We start from the raw sequence: 19,189 nt of genomic DNA on the forward strand, positions 1-19,189 counted from the left end.
TGAAACGTGGCGCATTACAAATTTTTTCTATGATGGATGACATCTTCCATGCGCCAAATGGTCGAGACAATGTGTAATGGAGAGTTCATTAATAAAGATATCGACGAGGTATGGGACTACCTCGATAGTTTTGAAAAACACAATCTTGGGACTATTACCCAAAGTCGAACACCACGTCTAGGCCGACTCAATTAAAGGAGAAAGGTGGATTATATCTCTTGAAAGAAGAGGATGATCTCAAGTGTAAAGTGACTACGCTCATAAGGAAAGTTGAGGCCATGGAAGGAAAGAAGGATAAGGTCAATGAAATTGTTTTCGGCATCTGTGATTGCAACATTCACACAATTGAAAACTGTCCTACAATACCCGCCTTTCGAGGAGTGTTGAATGAACAAGCCAATGCCGTAAATAACTATCAAAGACCTTTTACTGGACCTAACTCCAATACATACAATCCTGGCTGAAAAATCATCCAAACTTTAGTTGGAGGAATGGACAAACGGCGACCCCTCCAGGTTTCTTCAATCAAAATCCAAATCAAGTGAAACCTCAAGAGGAACCGGTTCAAAATCCCATACAAGAGCCGGCTCAGGCAATGCGTGGAATTACAGATTTTATGCAAAAGATAGATTCTCGTATGACGGTTATAGAAAAGGGGATGCTTCCCGCACAACCTCTCCTAATCCTAAACCGCAATACGAGAATAATGATCCCAGCTCTTCAAATTAAATGGGGAATGCTAAATCCATCACCACTCTTAGGAGTGGGAAGATCATTGATAAAACTCTTCCAGTTAGGCCCGAAAATCCTCAAGAACCAAAAGAGGACAACAATGATGGATCCAGTGATGCCCTACAAAAAGTAGAACCGGAACTTCTAGAGAAGCCAGTTGCTCCGTTTCCCCAACGGTTGGTTTCACCAAAACCTCTCTCTAACTCTCAGGATATCTTAGAGGTGTTGAAACAAGTGAAAGTCAACGTTCCTCTACTTGATGTCGTTAAACAGATACCTTCATATGCCAAATTCCTAAAAGACTTATGCACGACCAAGCGACGGAAAATTATTCAAAAGAAAATCTTCTTGACCGAGAAAGTGAGTGCCATCCTGAAGCAAGACGTGCCGCAGAAATTCAAGGATCCCGGGAGCCCAACCATATCATGTGTAATCGGGAACCATCGAATTGATCACGCACTTCTTGACTTAGGAGCGAGCGTCAATTTGATTCCCTACTCGGTATACAAACAGCTAGGTTTGGGTGAATTAAAACCCACCCTAACCACACTACAACTTGCTGATCGCTCGTTCGTGTACCAAGAGGGATAATTGAGGATGTGTTGGTCCAAGTTGATAGATTTTACTACCCCGTAGACTTTATCATCCTGGACACCGAACCCATCAATAACATGAGCACTCGGTTCTGTCATTCTTGGTCGCCCATTCCTTGCCACATCAAATGCAATTATCAATTGCGTGGAATGGTATCATGACTATGTCTTTTGGAAATTTGACATCGAGTCAAACATTTTTTCAATAACGGCAACAACTCGAGAGGATGATGACGATTTCCACGACATTAACATGATTGACTCTTTCGTGGAAGATACGACACCTCTCGACCTTATCCTCCGACCATCTAGAGACATGCCTGGCCCACTCCCATGATTTTGATGATGACATGATTAGGGAGACGTGCGCCTTGCTTGATATTGCACCGGTACTTGAAGTTAACCGATGGAGGCCACAATTTGAAGAATTACCACAAACCGATGTAGTGCCTCTACCGTCTAACCTGAAGCCGCCGAAGCTTGACCTAAAACCTTTGCCCTCGATTTGAAATATGCCTATTTAGGTCAAGATGAGACATACCCGGTGGTGATTTCTGCCCACCTGGAGAAAGAACAAGAGAGTATGCTTATATCTACTCTCATTGAGCATAAAGGAGCCCTGGGATGGACGATAGCGGACCTCAAAGGAATCGATCCCTCGATTTGTACTCATCACATATACCTTGAGGATAATGCAAAAACCGCTCGGCAACCACAACGTAGACTAAATCCCAACATGAAGGAAGTGGTTAAGGCCGAGGTTCTTAAACTATTGGATGTGGGTATTATATACCATATATCAGATAGTCAATGGGTGAGTCCAACTCAAGTGGTCCCTAAGAAGTCTGGAATCACCATCGTAGCCAATGCTAATAATGAACTCGTGCCAACTAGAGTCACTACCGGTTGGAGAATGTGCATTGACTACGGGAAGTTGAATACCGTCACGAGGAAAGACCACTTTCCTTTACCATTCATTGATCGGATCCTATAAAGGTTAGCTGGTCATTCCTAATACTGTTTCCTTGACGGGTATTCGGGCTACAACCAGATAGAGATAGCCCCTGAAGACCAGGAAAAGACCACATTTACATGTCCCTACGGCACCTTTGCTTACCGAAGGATGCCATTCGGACTATGTAATGCCCCTGCCACCTTTCAGCGATGTATGCTTAGTATCTTTTCTGATATGGTAGGGCAATATCTAGAGGTCTTCATGGACGATTTCTCTGTTTACGGTCCATCTTTCAACAAGTGCTTGGAAAGTCTTAAATGTGTGTTGAAAAGATGTGAAGAAAAGAACTTGGTACTTAATTGGGAGAAGTGCCATTTCATGGTTCAAGGGAATTGTCCTTGGGCATATCATCTCGTCCAAAGGAATCGAGGTAGATAAGGCAAAAATCGATCTTATCTCTAACCTACCTCCACCCAAGAACATCGGAGACGTGCGATCCTTCTTAGGACACGCAGGATTTTACAAGCGATTCATAAAGGACTTTAGTCTCCTCTCTCGTCCATTATGTAATCTTCTTCAAAAGGATGTTCCGTAACGAGTGGATCGAGCAATGCCAGGAAGCTTTCACCAAGCTTAAAGGCACATTAACCATCGCACCTATTATGCAACCACCCGACTGGAACCTTCCTTTTGAGCTTATGTGCGACGCTTCGATTATGCTCTTGGGGCGGTCCTAGGCCGAGAAAAGACAAGAAGCCCTACGTCATTCACTACGCAAGTAGGACTCTAAATCCCGCCCAAGTGAACTACTCGACTACGGAAAAGGAACTCTTAGCCGTAGTGTTCGCCTTGGACAAATTTAGGTCCTACTGATCGGATCCAAGATCATTATGTACACAGATCATGCGGCACTCAAGTATCTTCTTTCTAAGAATGATTCTAAGCCCCGCTTGATAAGATGGATCCTTCTACTCCAAGAATTTGATTTGGAAATTAAAGATAAAAAGGGAGTAGAGAACGTAGTGGCCGATCACCTTTCTCGCCTTAATACCTCCGATTCCCTTGAGGCGACCCATATCAATGACATGTTCCCTGATGAATAACTATTCAGAGTCTCCCATTCACCTTGGTTCGTTGATATTGCTAATTATCTTGCCACAGGTTCCATACCGACACAGTGGACTGCGCAAGATAAGAAGAAATTTTTCACCGAGGTGCGCAACTTTTTCTGGGATGATCCTTACGTATTTAAATATTGCCCAGACCAAATTCTAAGGAGATGTGTACCAGACGATGAGCATCAGAGCGTCATCTCCTTCTGTCACTCAGAGGCCTGTGGTGGTCACTTTTCTGCTAAAAAGACCACGGCCAAGATTCTGCAGTGTGGTTTTTACTGGCCCACTATGTTCAGGGACACTCATGAGTTTTGCAAAGCTTGTGAGCGTTGTCAGAAATTGGGAGCATTGTCCCGTCGAAATATGATGCCTTTGAATCTCATCCTTATCATTGAAGCATTTGATTGCTGGGGCATCGATTTCATGGGACCATTCCCCCAATCGTTTGGAAATCTGTATATTTTGCTCGCCGTGGATTATGTCACTAAATGGGTTGAAGCAATTCCGTGTCGAAAGAATGACCATCGCACGGTCATTAAATTCCTGAAAGAGAACATCCTTTCTCGATTCGGAACACCTCGAGCCATTATTAGTGATGGGGGCTCACACTTTTGTAATAGACCATTCGAGAGTTTAATGAAGAAATACGGTATCTCTCATAAGGTGAGCACCCCATACCATCCACAGACAAGTGGACAAGCCGAGATTTCTAATAGGGAGATTAAACACATTTTGGAGAAAACGGTTAACCCTGATCGTAAGGATTGGTCAATCCGATTGACCGATGCCTTATGGGCATACCGTACTGCATTTAAAACTCCTATTGGAATGTCTCCCTTTAGACTTGTCTATGGGAAGGCTTGTCACTTGCCTGTGGAGCTGGAACATAAAGCGTACTGGGCGATCAAAAATCTTAATTTCAATCTGGACAACGCTGGCTCGCTACGCAAACTTCAATTGAATGAACTTGAAGAAATCCGGAACGACGCATACGAGAATTCGAGAATTTACAAGGACAGGATGAAGGCGTTTCATGATCAACATATTCTACGAAAATCATTCACGCCAGCCGAAAGTCCTTTTGTATAATTCTCGATTACATCTCTTTCCGTAAGCTTCGATCTCGTTGGACCGGCCCTTACATTGTTGTTATTCGCTTATCCTCATGGGGCCGTCGAGATAAGAGATCCCGACAATGGCAATGAGTTTAAAGTAAATGGACATCGTTTAAAGCCATTTGTCGAGAAATTTGATTCAGAGGACATGTCCATGCCTCTGACTGATCCTGTTTACCAGGACTGATCTCCTAGTCTGATGGAGGTATAGGTAGGTTTATCGCTTTCATAGGATTATGATAGTTGCTTTGGTCTGGCTGAAGACGTAAACTTAGCGCTCCTGGGAGGCAACCCAGCTCTTCATTTCATTTCATTTTTATCATTAGTTAGTTCAATGTTTGTGGGTAACATTCGCAAACCCTCACGAGACTACAACTCGTCCACTAGGTAAACTAGGGGTTTAAAGGCTTGTTGCATGCGCTAAATGCAATCGAGAGCACCTGCGAAAGTGGTATAGGTAGGATTTTATTTTTACTTTTGTTGGTTTCTCTCTTGTACTGACTCTCTTTTACGTAGATATTTTTGGAAAACTTCCTGATTCTTTCGTCCAGGTACTATCTTTCCATCACTCCTCTTATATTTCCGTTGTCCCATGTGCATTGCATGTTTATTTCTTTTACATTGAGGACAATGTAGACTTTTGGTTGGGGGTGGGAGATTAGGTTTCCTAATCAGTGTTTTCTTGGTCTTGAGCGAAAAATTGTGAAAAATTTTAAAAATTTTCTGGAATTTCGTATAAATTCAAAGTGATTTTGATGGCCACCTGAGACACTTGGAATTACAGAATACATGGTGTTGGTAATTTTTGACTCCTGGATTCAGAGTTTGAACTATTAATCCATGATTAGAAGTTTTAAACATTGATTGAATTATAATTTTACACGTCACATCTCGCTTACGCATTAAGGTTTCATTCGATTAATTTGGTGATCACTAAGCTTGAAAGGAACCAACTTGAGAAATTGAAAGGATTGGGCGAATGGTTTACACCATAGGTTTACTCCCTATAGGTGTAGATTTAATTCCCTATGAGATATGTGAAAATTTTGGGTGTACAGTCTTCATCATAGGTTTGCTCCCTATAGGTGAGGATTTGATTCCTCTTCTTGGCATTACTTTTAATGAAAAAAAAAAAAAAAAACTGAAGGAATGAAAAGATGATCTTTGAGGCAAGCTTTGGTTATTATGAATTCTCTTGTTGATTACCAAAGATATCCTGAAATTAAGAATTGAATATTAATGTTGAAAGTTGGGATTACACTTTACATCTGTGGAACTCAATATTTAGAATTTTTCTAATTAATGGATTAACACTTGAGCTTGGCTATGAAGTTTACCATAAGCTTGATTTCAGGAGAAAGTAATGCCAACATTCATGAATCTTAGAATTCGAGTATCTGAATTGTTTTTCATAAATCTCTCGAGTTTGTAAAAATTGTTCTGTATTTCTCAACTTATTTTTCGCATACCTTGCTCGGGACTAGCAAGATGCTGGTTGGGGGTTGTGTTGAGGGTCAAATATTGCATATCAGACCCAGTTACTGCCTGGATTTACAAGCATGATGCCGCTTAATGGCCTGATTTAATCATATTTGTGATGCAGGGCGTATTCACGAGCATGGACTGAAAAAGGGTAGTAAAAGCATGGATTTGACGCTCCGAGAGCACCAAGGCAAGGAACGGACTCTAGAAGACCAAAAGCGACGAAATTATACACCAGGGGTCCGCGGAAATCAAGGAAGTGAAGCTCAGGTGGCCTGAATCATGTCCAGAATGCAAGATCATAGGGTTCCCACCATCTGATCAGTTCAAAACTCCATACGTGGCCTGAGGACCATAAATGAACCGTACACATAAAATTTCAGCTCCTGGATCACTGTGGAAGTGGCCCAACGGATAGATCAGCCCCTTTAATCAGTATGTGGGGCCCGCCTGATATCCGGATATGCTTCAAAATTATTATAGACCGTTTAAATGAGCTGACAATACGGATGGATGGAGCGGATTTCTCACAAACATCTCCGTAAGACCGCATGTGCATCATGTGTGCACGGTACACAAATGCACCAGCCGCGCACGGAACGCCTCAAAGTCGGTCAGCGCACGCTGACCGACGTTTTCCTCTCCAAATCCAACACGGACAGCGTATTCACGCCGTCCGCCGGTTCTGCGCAGTGGGGCCCAGTTTTCGTCCGAAACATTAATCTGGACCGTCCATTGAGTCCAGAGGGAGGGCGTGACCCTCACCTAGGTTGATTTTTTCGGAAAAATAACATGGATCGGATTTTAATAGTCTATACGCAGGTCGGACGGTAGTATGAAGAATTCTGTGGGGCACGTCGGATTCGATCCAAAACGAACCACGTCCGACCGGTTTTTCGTCCTGAACACAGTGGACGCCTTGGATTTTCGAACACAACAGTGAAGTGGACCCCACCATCGTCACAGCGTAACGATACGCAGGCCCTGTTTTTACGCCGGACGCTGTCCGTTTTTTACGGCGGATCCTGCACTCGTGGGAGGACAATGAAGACAGGCAGGGGAGAAAAGGAGAGAGGAGGAGAAAAAGGAAAAAAGGAAGAAGGAGGCGTGAAAATGGGGAAATGAAACCACTCCTCATTTTATAGCCCCAGTCCAGCTTCCGCAGCTTACTTCTATCAGGACTCAACATCAGTCCCGGGGAGAGCATAAAAGGAGGGTCGGCTGGAACGTGAAGGGGCATTCAAGGGAGGTCTCGGTTTGGGTTAGGCACGGTTGAAAGAAAGGAAACAGGAGGCTCGGTTTGGAGGTGAGTAACAAGGTGTGCTGCTGCTGCTGGCACGTTGCTGAAGAGAGGCTGGAACGTAGGGAATGTGGGAGGAACGTGGATAGAGCATGGAGTCTGGAGGCTGCTGCTGCATCCACGGCTGAGGAAGAAAGGAAGAAGTTCTTTTCCTATTCTCACATATTTCTCATTTTCTTTTTTCTTTTTTTTATTTGTTTAAGGGATCTAGCCTAATCATGTTGTTAGGCTAAACCTCTTAGCTAGGGCTAAGAGGTGAAGCTTGTAGCTTGATGGGAGATTCTTCTGCTTGTGCCTTTTGTTTAGACTGAATTAAGATTGACTTGAGTATAATTAAGGGATTGTTTTTAGTGTTTAATGGTCTGTTGTGACTGAAATTACAATGGGTCTGTGATAGCTATAAGCATGTTCCTTTTCTTTTATATTTATGAAGTCAGGGAGCCCTGTTGTTCACCATCGTCTCCTGGGCATGGTAGGATGACAGTACCTTCCTGATCTTCATAAATTGTTGATTGGTTGGTAATTAGTTTAATCCTGTTGTTTGCTTTGTCTCCTGGGCATGGTTAGATGATGGAATCCATTCTAATTCATATACCTCTCATCTCTTGAAAACCAGATCAAGTCAGTTTGATTTCCATAATTTGTGATACTGGCATAAGGTCTCCCTGATCTCTACAAGTGGATCCTCTGAATCCCTAGTTTCCTTCCTCTGAATTCCTTAAAGTTTTAGATAACTATTCCACAATTATTTCTTAAATTCTATTTGGTTTAGATCGCATCTTAGGCTAGTTCTATTTCTCTCTAGTTTCAGGAAACGTACAAGTTTCAGTCCCTGTGGATTCGACCTCGGTCTTACCGAGTTTATTACTACATCACAACCCTATACTTGGGGAGTGAACAATACAAAAGTTTTATGGCCATGAGAATGCTTCAATGGTTCTTACTGAATGCCCACTGTTTCCTCTCGTGTGGCCCATTTGAGTGTTGGATACACTTAATTTTCAATTGTATGTCCTAAATTGATTTATAAAAACTAATGGACGAGGTGGATTTCTCAAAAACATCGAGGTGGGCCCCACCCAGCATCCTTGCACTGGAACTTCATGGGAAAGGCTTGGGCAGGAAATCCACGTCCCCAACTATGATATTGCTCAGAAATTGGATTGCGTACTGAGTTACTCAGTGTGCTCTTATCGTACTGAGTAAACTCAGTTGGGCCCACCGTGAATGTATTTGTCTTATCCACTTTGCCCATCCATGTTTTCAGATCATTTTAGTGGTTGAGCTCAAAATTTAGGTATATCTAAAGCTCAAGTGGACCATACCACAGAAACCGTGGGAATAATGATTCCACCAATGAAACCTTTCTATGGCCCACAATGATGTTTATTTGTCATCCAACCTGTTCATAATATCAAAACAACATGGATGAAGTGAAAAAACAAATATCAGATTGATTTAAAACTTTTGTAGCTCCTATGAAATTTTCGGTGGTAGATGTTCAATTCACACTATTTCCGGTGCTATGTACTTGTTGGTTTACTTTCACCATCCTAGAGCCCGAAGGGTGGAACTTTCATGAGATCCTTGCAGTCCATCCACATGTCATTGAACTCAATAATCATGATAAATCCAAAACCCTAGGTAGGCCACTGCATAAGAAACAATTAGGATGGAGTGCCTATTGTGGATGTTGAAATTTGGTATTCCTTACTAGACTATCGTGTACCTACAAAATCAAGTGAAAATGGGGGCCTTATTTGTAGCTAGGGACCCTTTGACACGTAAGTCGAGTCTAATCGAATTAGGTTAACAGTGCATATATACCTTTCACTATAGGTAGGTCTCTTATTTATATCCTTTTGAGACATCTTCCATATATGATAATGAATCTACCGTGTAGATGCATATCACACGAGAAATCTTCCTTTAAGTATATGATGCTATCCTCATCGTGATTCTTGGCGAAGATCTCGGGGAGGTAATCATTTTCATATACGAATGAGATATCTCTCAGTGGTCGGCATTTGAGGAGGTCGTGGTCGATAGCCAAGGCCGACCTCTGAGTCGTATTGGTCGAGGTCCTGCAGACCGAGCTTAATTGTCGATCATGGTCTAAGCCGAGCTTTAAGGTTAAGGCCTCTAATCAGGGTCAGGTCGGTACTTGCAATCGTTGCTTGGTCGCGGCTGTGAAATACTAGATAAGCAATTGAGATCACTGCTTATGATTGGTGCTTGAGTTGATTGCGGAGGTCATATTCGGTGGTTGAGGCCGAGCTTACTTGACCTCCTCATTCGAACTGCTTGCCTTGTCGTTTATATCTCATTCTAGTTATTTGCTCAGTCTAATTTTACCCATAACACCCACCATTACTTTTATATAAGGCCCACCATAGTGTTCATATGCCATTCAATTCATTCATATGATCATGATGTGTCTCATCAAGATGAAAAAGTTATCGAAAATTCAAATTCAGAGTATTCCTATACTCAGGTGGACCATACCACATGATTATTTTATAAGTTTTAGGTACACTTTTTTGGGCTGAATCATCATGATTTTTGGAATCGAGGCAAAATAAGGAGTGTCATACCTGCTAGATGGCGTGGAATTAATGCATGTGAAGTTGATTCCCAATGCTAGAGAAAGTAGCCCCAATAGTTCCTGGAACAAGGTGCTCAGGCATTTTTCTTTGTAGATTACAAATTGCAAACATATACACTTGCATGCACTCTGTCACAAACACATCTTCTTCTTCTCCTTTTGTTTTTCGTTTTTTTTTTTTAAAAATAAAATTCTATTGAAGTCACAAACACATCTACATGCATGAGGAATACTTGCTAACTCTGGCCGAGTGTGATGGATGATACTTAGGCAATGAAAAACTTACATGTAGAACATTAATAATTCAGATTATACTTGCCAAATTATGTGTTCTAGTTTAAATATATAAAAAACAATTAGACTTGTTTGATCATGCAACTATCAAGTCCATGGACATAATTTATTAGATGGTTGAAGTGAAATATCCGTCAGTCTTTTTTCCGTTTTCCCATTTTAGCAAAAAGGTCATGGATGCCAGTACATAAATAAATAAAAATTAATATACCTAATTGGGCAAGGCCCTGCCTAAACCCCCAAACGGGCTATACATGAATAAGATAGCTTAACCCAACTTCTCATATACATAAAAATAAAAAATAAAAAAAACCTCCTACCAAATCATTTATATTTAATGGCACCCAAAGTAGTCTGATGGACGAAATTAAAGCTGGCCCCTCACTTTTATGCATTTCAGCCACCAACAAGAAAAGCTCCTATGGAATGCTAGCGCGGCATCCACATGCAAGGGCGCGGATTAGGTAACAGGCGGAGGCTCCTAGGGCAACTGAGGGGCCACTGTGATATATGAACTTTATCCACACCGTTCATCCATTTTTATGTATCATTTTAAATTATGAAGGCAAAAATAACGAATATCCAATGCCCAAATGGACCACACAGTGGGAATTAAATTCCTACAGTTGAAATTTTCTTAGGGACCAATGAAGTTTTGGATCGAGACAATATTTGTTTTTTCGCCTTATCCAATTGTATATGACCATATCAACAGGTTGGATGGAAAATAATTGACACAGTCGACCCTAAGAAGGTTTCAGTGGTGGGCATCCTCATTACTGCTGCTTCCTATGGTGTGGTCCACTTGAGATTTAGATCTGCCTTATTTTTGGTTTAACCATTTAAAATGATATGGAAATATGGATGGATGGTGTGGATAAGACTCGTAAATCATGGTGGCCCCTCAGTGGCCCTCGCAGCCTCTGCCTGTCCCGAGCTCGGAACAGGCGGGGTATTACTTAATCCACGCCCCACGTACAAGGCATCTATCATAAATTTATCTTTTTCAAAAACACGATGCAATTGAAAATTCATTGAGATATATCACCAGCATCTATCGCCCTTGGGAGGCCCACATTCCAATATGCTCGGACCATCGGAATCGCCTACATTATTGTGTTCTATTCTGAATGGTGTATGACCAAAAATCGCACTGAAAGGATGATCCCGACCACTGATTTGTGGAGTTGGATGTTTCAGATCAATATTGGGCTATCTGGGAATATTGGCCCTATGGCGATGCATGCCTGCAATCCTGCGTCTTGACACAGACAACGCGAATGAAAGAGGGACGGGGATTGCGTACTGAGTAAACTCTGTGGGACCCACAGTGTTCTATATGTTTATCCACACTGTCCATCCATTTTACCAGCTCATTCGGGGAAATATCCCAAAATTGAAGCTTGTCCAAAGCTCAAGTGGATCACACCTCAGGAAAGAATGCGCATGGAACACCTACGGCTGAAAACTTCCTGGGGCCCACGTAAGTTTTGGATAAGCTGATATTTTCGTGTTTTCCCTTCATGGAATCCATGTATGTCTGACCTGAACCTGTTGGATGACAAATAAACATCACTGTGGGCACTATGAAGGTTTCAACGGTGGAACGTCATAAATCCCACTATTTCCTATGGTATGGTCCACTTGAGCTTTTGATATGCTTCAATTTTGGGCTCATGCCCCTAAAATAAGCTGCAAAAAATGATGGACGGTGTGGATAGGACACATAACGGTGGGCACCACAGAGTTTTCTCATCACGCTATATCGTTATGAGTTTTTTTTTTTTTTTTTTGGGTTAGCTTGTTAGTACCCACCCATGTCAGTACACACACTCCATGTTAGCCACCCCCACTAGGGATAGATACCAAGACCTCAAGTTTTTAAACGAGGTATATCCACTCAGTCTGCCAGTTGAGCTATTTATCTGGGTGTTATATCGTTATGAGTTACTCAGTACGCATCTGAGTCCATGAAATAGAGATTAGCTAGCTAGAACAAGCTCCTTTAAGCACATCACACGTGACAAACTTATTAAAAAAAGAAAAAAGAATAAAGAAGATGAAGAAGATCAGGACGGTCCTTTAATCAGGTAATCACGTGTACGGTTTGGGTAAGGGATGGCCCATATGATGCACGACCCAGATTACCACACACTTTCCAAGTTAACACGTATGCTGCATGGAAACGTGCAGCTCCAGACTCCGGTACAAAAGAAAATGCATAGACTTGCATTCCTATCTATCACAATCCGTACAAATACAGCATCTTATTCATGGCATTACCTAGAGAAGAAGCTTACACTAATCTACTACAATCCACGCAATACAACACAAAAGACCATAGTTGCCAAATACATGAAACTAGCTTAACACAAAACACAATCCATCACAACCACAGAAATCACTGATTGAAGACCCTCATCTTGATTGGGTTGGTAGCTACGTTAGTAACATTGCTGAGCATGTCATAGGTGAAAGAACCGAAAACCACACGTTCCGCGCATGTGAACGTCGGCAGTACTGGGCATTGCACGATTTTGGTGGCCTCTTTGTCCACACACATGTAGATCTTGTAGATGATCGACTCATCCCAGGCGTTCTTACTGCATTGGATCGCAGCATTTGCTCCAATCCCATTAGTGATCGCTTTCAACACGTCAGAAATGCTGTAGTTGGCTTCATCGGTGGAGATAATACCTACACATCCCATCAGTGAGATAGTTTCTTATGAAAGAACTACAACCGAACGGTTGGTGTATATGAGTTCTAGTTGCTAGGGATACATGAAGATGTTACCGTTTCTCTTGAATATCGAGAGCATGTCTATCTTAGCCCTAAGATCCAACGCCTTCTTGAAGTAGTCATGTTCACTTAGGCCAGTGCATACACCGTACGTTTTCCATGTATTCCTCCACATGCTGTGCCCGTCACTTCTTGGACACTCGATGCTGGGCCAATAGCTATGTAAGTCGTCCGTTAGATCAGCAAGCTGTATCCATGTTTCATTGCAGCCACAGAAAATGAAGAAATTCATCAGCCCATCCAAGAAATGAGATCATGACCATCAAATCTTTTACACTGAATTTCCAGTGCAAGCATTTACAGTTGTCACGTGTGGGGACCACCAACATGAAAAATGTTACAATGTGTGTGATCCACCATCATATATAGAAACTGGAGGTACTCTCCATGAAACAAAGTTGGCTTACACTGAAAGTTTGGAGTAATATATATAGTTTGAAACATAAAATGCAGAAAGAACCTCATTGATGTAGAATCGGCTCTTCTTGCACTGTGTGAGAGCGGTTCCATCCTTAGAGTAGGGAAACAAACCACTGACGAAGAAGTCGAGTTCTGGTTTACCTGTCTTCGGGAGGCAACACCCATCGCTGGTTTGCTTGCAATACGATCCGGGCCACTGCAAATGACCATGCCATGCTATCCATGTTAAAATTCTAGTTTTATTTTTATTTTTATCTTTTATTGAAACTCTCCTGGTGCATGAACTACAGCACGAGATTAACCCATCTGTCTAGAATTTAAACCCATGGGCCACCCCAAGACCAAATATTAGGTCTTAGCTCTACTGATTTTTAACTGGCAGAAGATACAAGGTGACCATTGGAAGTAATTCTTCAATATCATTTTGAGCAATGCGGTCTTTACATGCTGCAATCTAAGCAAGAGAATGAATTTGCTTTCCACTGTTTGGATTGCACGGAAGGTGCCAACTGTTCAATAAGATTTCCTTTTATGCATGCACTTGAAAAGACGTCATTGCAATTTTTCCTGTAATTACTTCAGGTTCCTCCTGACAAATAGACCAAACCTAGCCAGACCCACTGACCCATGTCCCGAGAGAGAGAGAGAGAGAGAGAGAGAGAGAGGACAGTACCATGAGTACGAGGGAGTTGAAATCAACATCCTTAACAGCAATGGTGGTGACAGATAGCAATAGAGCCAGAAGCGCAGTTAGAGTGTGGTAGGCCATTGAAGTAACAGGGATCGAATATTTTGATGTAACAATCGCCACATGTAGCATATTTATAGGAGGTGAAGTCAGGTTAACTTGGGAAGCTCGTGGGCATGACTTCCCAATTCACGTGGGATATATATTTCTGAAATTGGAAAGCGGCGGCTTCTTGGTCAAGCCACATGTCTTAGGAAATCTGTGGACTTTGGACGCGCTCTTCCACGACACATGATCTTCACAATATCTTATCACTGGGAAAATACTTCAATCAAAACAGAAAAATGGTTGCATACTTCACCTAAATAACTATGTCGGTCACTTTCTTTATCATTCCTGAAAAGACTTCAATTGGTCCACTTCAGATTTAGATACGCTTTAATTTTATTTTATTTTATCATGTCATGAAATAAGCTTAAAAAATTGATGGAAGGATATACAGCCCATCACTTGCTCATTAGGCAATCACGAGAAATGCTACTTACACTCGAGGATCTTCCACACATGTGAGAGATCTGAATCGTTCATCTGGTTCAGATGGTTGACGTGCAGAGAAAGAGAGGGGCACCGAATGTGAAAATGCGTATATGACCTAAGTCTAAATACGAATTTATTTTTATTTTTTTAATTTTTATTTTTCAACTGACCTCATTTGACGTCATGATGGTTGACGTGGACCAATAAAAGTAGGCAGCACAGGAATTCGCTGTGCACTCAAGACAACATTCTCTGGCTGAGAAACCAACGCCACGGCCGGCGCTTTCCTTGTAAGCTACGCATTTGCAAGCGCTACACTCGTGCGTGCTACACGTGTCTGAGTGTGGCACGTACGTTGTATCCGGCCGTTGAATTTGTGGGATGTGGTGAGTGTGATGTTGCCGTAAAATAACTAGGACTTTTTGTCATGTGGGCCACGTTTGAATAAAAATGTATGTTAGAAAATGATAATGATCGGATGATCCACGTGTTGCCCTCCTGATAATTGGATCAGCCCGAGGTTCTACTAGGGCACAGTCGCCACTGAGACTACCAGATGAACGGTTCAGATCTCTCACATGTGTGGAAGATCCTCGAGTGTAAGTAGCATTTCTCGTGATTGCCTAATGAGCAACTGATGGGCTGTATATCCTTCCATCAATTTTTTAAGCTTATTTCATGGCATGATAAAATAAAATAAAATTGAAGCGTATCTAAATCTAAGTGTTGTAGTTATTGGGTAATCATTCATGTTGATAAGGCATATCAGATGAATGGATAAGACGGCATATAAACACAACTGTGGGCCCTCCACAAGATTAATGGTGCAGGTTCCTTCCTAGTTTTTTTTTTTTTTAGGGTGTGGCCTACTAGAGCTCTGAATGGTCATGTTTTAGATTCCAAGGCTAGATTGCCTAATGGACGAGTGGATCTTCACCTAAGCGAGTGGGTGTAGGAGGTATGCTAGTGCGGCTCATTAAAAATTATATAATACATGTTTGGCGGATTTTCGACTCCGGCGGCTCTGTTTTTATGTTATTGTTTAGCCGTATGATAGGTGAGGCTCAGTTCTTTTTGTATGGATCCCACCTGAAAATCTAGCTTGTACATCGTTTGTGACGTGGTCCTTCTTTCGGAAAAAAGAAAAAAGAAAAAAAAAAAAAAAAAAAGCTCTGGCGGGCAGGGCTTATGGTTTAATAATCCAGACTAACTTTATATATTGAGTGACATAATGAAGACAATGAACTTCAAAGAATAACCACAATTGGAGGGACCTATGTTTGAAATTTTTGGTTTAAAAATAAATAAAGTTAGAACTTTTTATTTTTCTCTGCACGTATTTTTTAAATTTTTAAAGAAAAAGTGAGTTTTCTTTAATCTTATATCGAATAGAGTAGAAGAAAATTTCTTATTTATAAGTGATTGAGTTAGTAATATTCTTATTTGGAGAAATAAATGATGGGATGTTCAGTTTGTGTGTCCCACAGGCATGTGTGCTCGGGTGTGGGCAGTGTCGCTATCGCTGCATGTAATGGTGCATTTTACACTTCGCACATGCATGAGATAGTCTGGATTTTATAGGCTGCTGGAAATGATTGAATTAATAAATCTAAAAATCGTTGACCATTTTTTAGAATGGCTAGTACTCTTACTACCCAAAAAGGTCTGAAAACAGACAGGCCTTGATGATCCAACAGTCATATCGTTGATTCAAACAGGTCCAAAATCATCCAAGTCCAACAGATTCAATCAGAATCCAATCTAATTTCTCTAAACATTTTTCTTTTTAAGAAATTGTTGAGTAGTTCGAACATTATTTGAGTAACTGAGTTCGACCATTCAACAAATCTGCCAAAAGACCAATAACATTAACCCTTGAGTAAATTCCTTCATGATTGCTGCACACTGGATCTTAATGAGAAGTCTTGTCTTATCTTGAAAGCAATTTACCTATAACCTATCAGTAATCTCAATTTCAATTGAGAATGGGGCGAATCAAACTTTAAAGATAGCATATTCATACATGATTCAGCCTGGTGTTAATTTCAATATTTTTTATTTTCAGTTAGATGTGGGCCTTTTATTTCTCTTCCTGACTCTGTGTATCTATAGGCCACATATTAGAAGTTCACAACTGATATAGAGGTGTGTGGTACACCAACCAATTTCCTTCCTTGCCTGAGGAGATTTTTAAGGTCAAATTCATCCACAGTGGGACGCATCAGACTCATGGAAGCTTGACTCGTTGTTGATGACGTCACAAAGTTCTGTGGGCCCATCATGATGTATGTATTGTATCCACACGGTTCATCCATTTGAAGAGATCATTTTAAGGCATGAGCCAAAGAATGAGTCGGATGCAAATATTGAGTTGACCCCACTACAAAAAACAGTGGGGAGAGAGACGACCACCCTTAAAAAAATTTAACTTCTTAGGAAGTTTTCAATCAAGCTTGTTTTCCCTTAGTTCATGTCTGTGTTAACTTACAAACAGGTTGGATCTCAAATAAATATCATGGTGAATTGTTTCATTGGTGGGCGTCACTCTCCCCACTGTTTTCTATAGTGGGGTCCACTTGAGTTATGGATCTAGCTCATTCTTTAGATTATGCCTTAAAATGATCTCTTCAAATGGATGAATGGTTTAAATATAAAACATACATCATGGTGGGTCCACATGATTTAGTGACGTGACTTCAGTAGTCAGTCTGGCTACTCAACTTGTCTGTAGCTTCTGGGTTAGGGAGTAATTGGACTTCGCTGGTTAGAAACTGAAAACTAGCCACGTACCTCAAAATTCATAGCAGGTAGAGAAATGCGGTTTGGCTGCCAACCCCAACACCATACAGCTAGCTGGTGTCAAAGTTCCGTGGGCCAACCATAATGTATGAGTTTTATCCCCGCCGTCCATCCATTTTTCCGGCTTATTTTAGGATAAGAGCCTAATAATGAAGTAGATCCAAAGCTCAAGTAGGACACATAGTGGGGAAAAAAAAAAAACAGTGGAAAGCTTATCTAAAACTAGTGTAGCCCCTAAAAAGTTTCAACATTAAAGTTCAAATATTCCAATTGTTTTCAATAATGCGGTTCACATGAGCTTTAGTGAGGTCGTAAAAATGAATAGAGTTCAAATATTCCAATTGTTTTCAATAATGCGGTTCACATGAGCTCTAGTGAGGTCGTAAAAATGAATAGGTGGACTGCATTAGACACATACATTGTGGTGGGCCCATAGAGCTTACACATAGCTGGCTGATGTTGGGTCACCAGCCAAACCGGGTCCCAGGTAGAGACATGGTAATATGATATGTGTTTTTTTTTTCACCTGATCTATCCATTTCTTTGGTTTATTTTTTAGCATGAGTTAAAAAATGAGGCAGATTTAAAGCTCAGGTTGACTACACGGTGAGAATGGGAATTAAATGCTTGCTATTGAAATTTTTTGAGAGGTTATAGAAGTTTTGAATCAAGATGATATTTGTGTTTTCAATCCATCTAGGTCTGTGTGACCTTAGGGCAGATCGTATGGCAAATAAATTTCATAGTGGGTCATTGGAAGTTTCAACAACCAGCGTGTCTTTATCCCTCCTTTTTCCAGTGATGTGGTCGCATTGAGATTCCAATATGCCTCAATTCTGAGCTCATGTCCTAAAATGAGTTGGCAAAATTGGATGGATGGGTTGGATAAAACACATACATCATAGTGGGCCCACAGAGTTTTCCACTAGCTAGATGGCTGCTGTTGAGGTTGCCAGCCAAACCACGTCCAATGGAGTATATGGACGATTCGCGCAGACTTTAGGCTCTCTTTTTTAAAATAAAATAAATAAATTATTTTTTTCATTTTTAACATGCCGGACAGGTGGTTAAGTGCTCCTGGCAGTTGGACTGACGCCAACTCAAGTCGAGTGCAGCATTCTCATTAAACAATTGGGATAATGCGTCAATCGTAATAAGAGCTTTGCTAAGTGCACGCGCGTGTGCAATAAACCTCATTTACAAGCCACACATGTGCCAGTATTACACAATTGATCTGAGGTCCAATACATCCATCAGGTTGATCCCACCTTCTAATGTTTTTCGAAAAAATAAAATCTCCTTCACTTGATGTATCCTATTTGAGCAACAGGTCTCCGTTGTCATATATTCTATATCAATACATCCAAATGTTTTGTTTGGTGTGACCCACCTGAGTATTGGTTCTACCTGATTTTCAAATTCACTTTCAATTGTTGTATTTTAAAACAAATGGACGGAGTGGATTTGTCATGGAGATCACTGTGGACCCCACACAGCCTGAGGCACAGTTATATCTATGTTCCAGTTCCGAAGGCGAGCGTGCCTAATGGATGAGTGGATCTTCACCTACTTATTTAGTTGTCCGAGGTATGCTATCACAACTTATTAAAAATGATAAGAAACATGGTCGACAGGTTTTCAGCTCTGGCCAGTGGAGATTTTGGTTCAGTTAATCCGTACCCACTTTATCCATTGAGCCACGAGCTGGGTGGAGCATACTCCAAAGGCGGCGCGGATTATGTACTAACCCTG

At 41.3% G+C, this 19,189-nt stretch overlaps 1 protein-coding gene across 1 annotated transcript; it reads right to left on the bottom strand.

Annotated features, from left to right (window-relative positions):
* Positions 1-12,401: 12,401 nt before the first annotated feature.
* Positions 12,402-14,182, bottom strand: LOC131239128 (ribonuclease 3-like). The gene is made up of 4 exons (XM_058236686.1): positions 14,087-14,182; positions 13,454-13,723; positions 12,988-13,180; positions 12,402-12,888 (listed from the first exon to the last, which is right to left on the bottom strand). Exons 1-4 carry the CDS (start codon positions 14,180-14,182, stop codon positions 12,593-12,595), a joined length of 855 nt encoding a protein of 284 aa, XP_058092669.1. The 3' UTR covers positions 12,402-12,592.
* Between the last annotated feature and the right edge of the window lie 5,007 nt (positions 14,183-19,189).

This window comes from Magnolia sinica, chromosome 3 (assembly GCF_029962835.1).
Source record: "Magnolia sinica isolate HGM2019 chromosome 3, MsV1, whole genome shotgun sequence".
Taxonomy (NCBI): domain Eukaryota; kingdom Viridiplantae; phylum Streptophyta; class Magnoliopsida; order Magnoliales; family Magnoliaceae; genus Magnolia; species Magnolia sinica.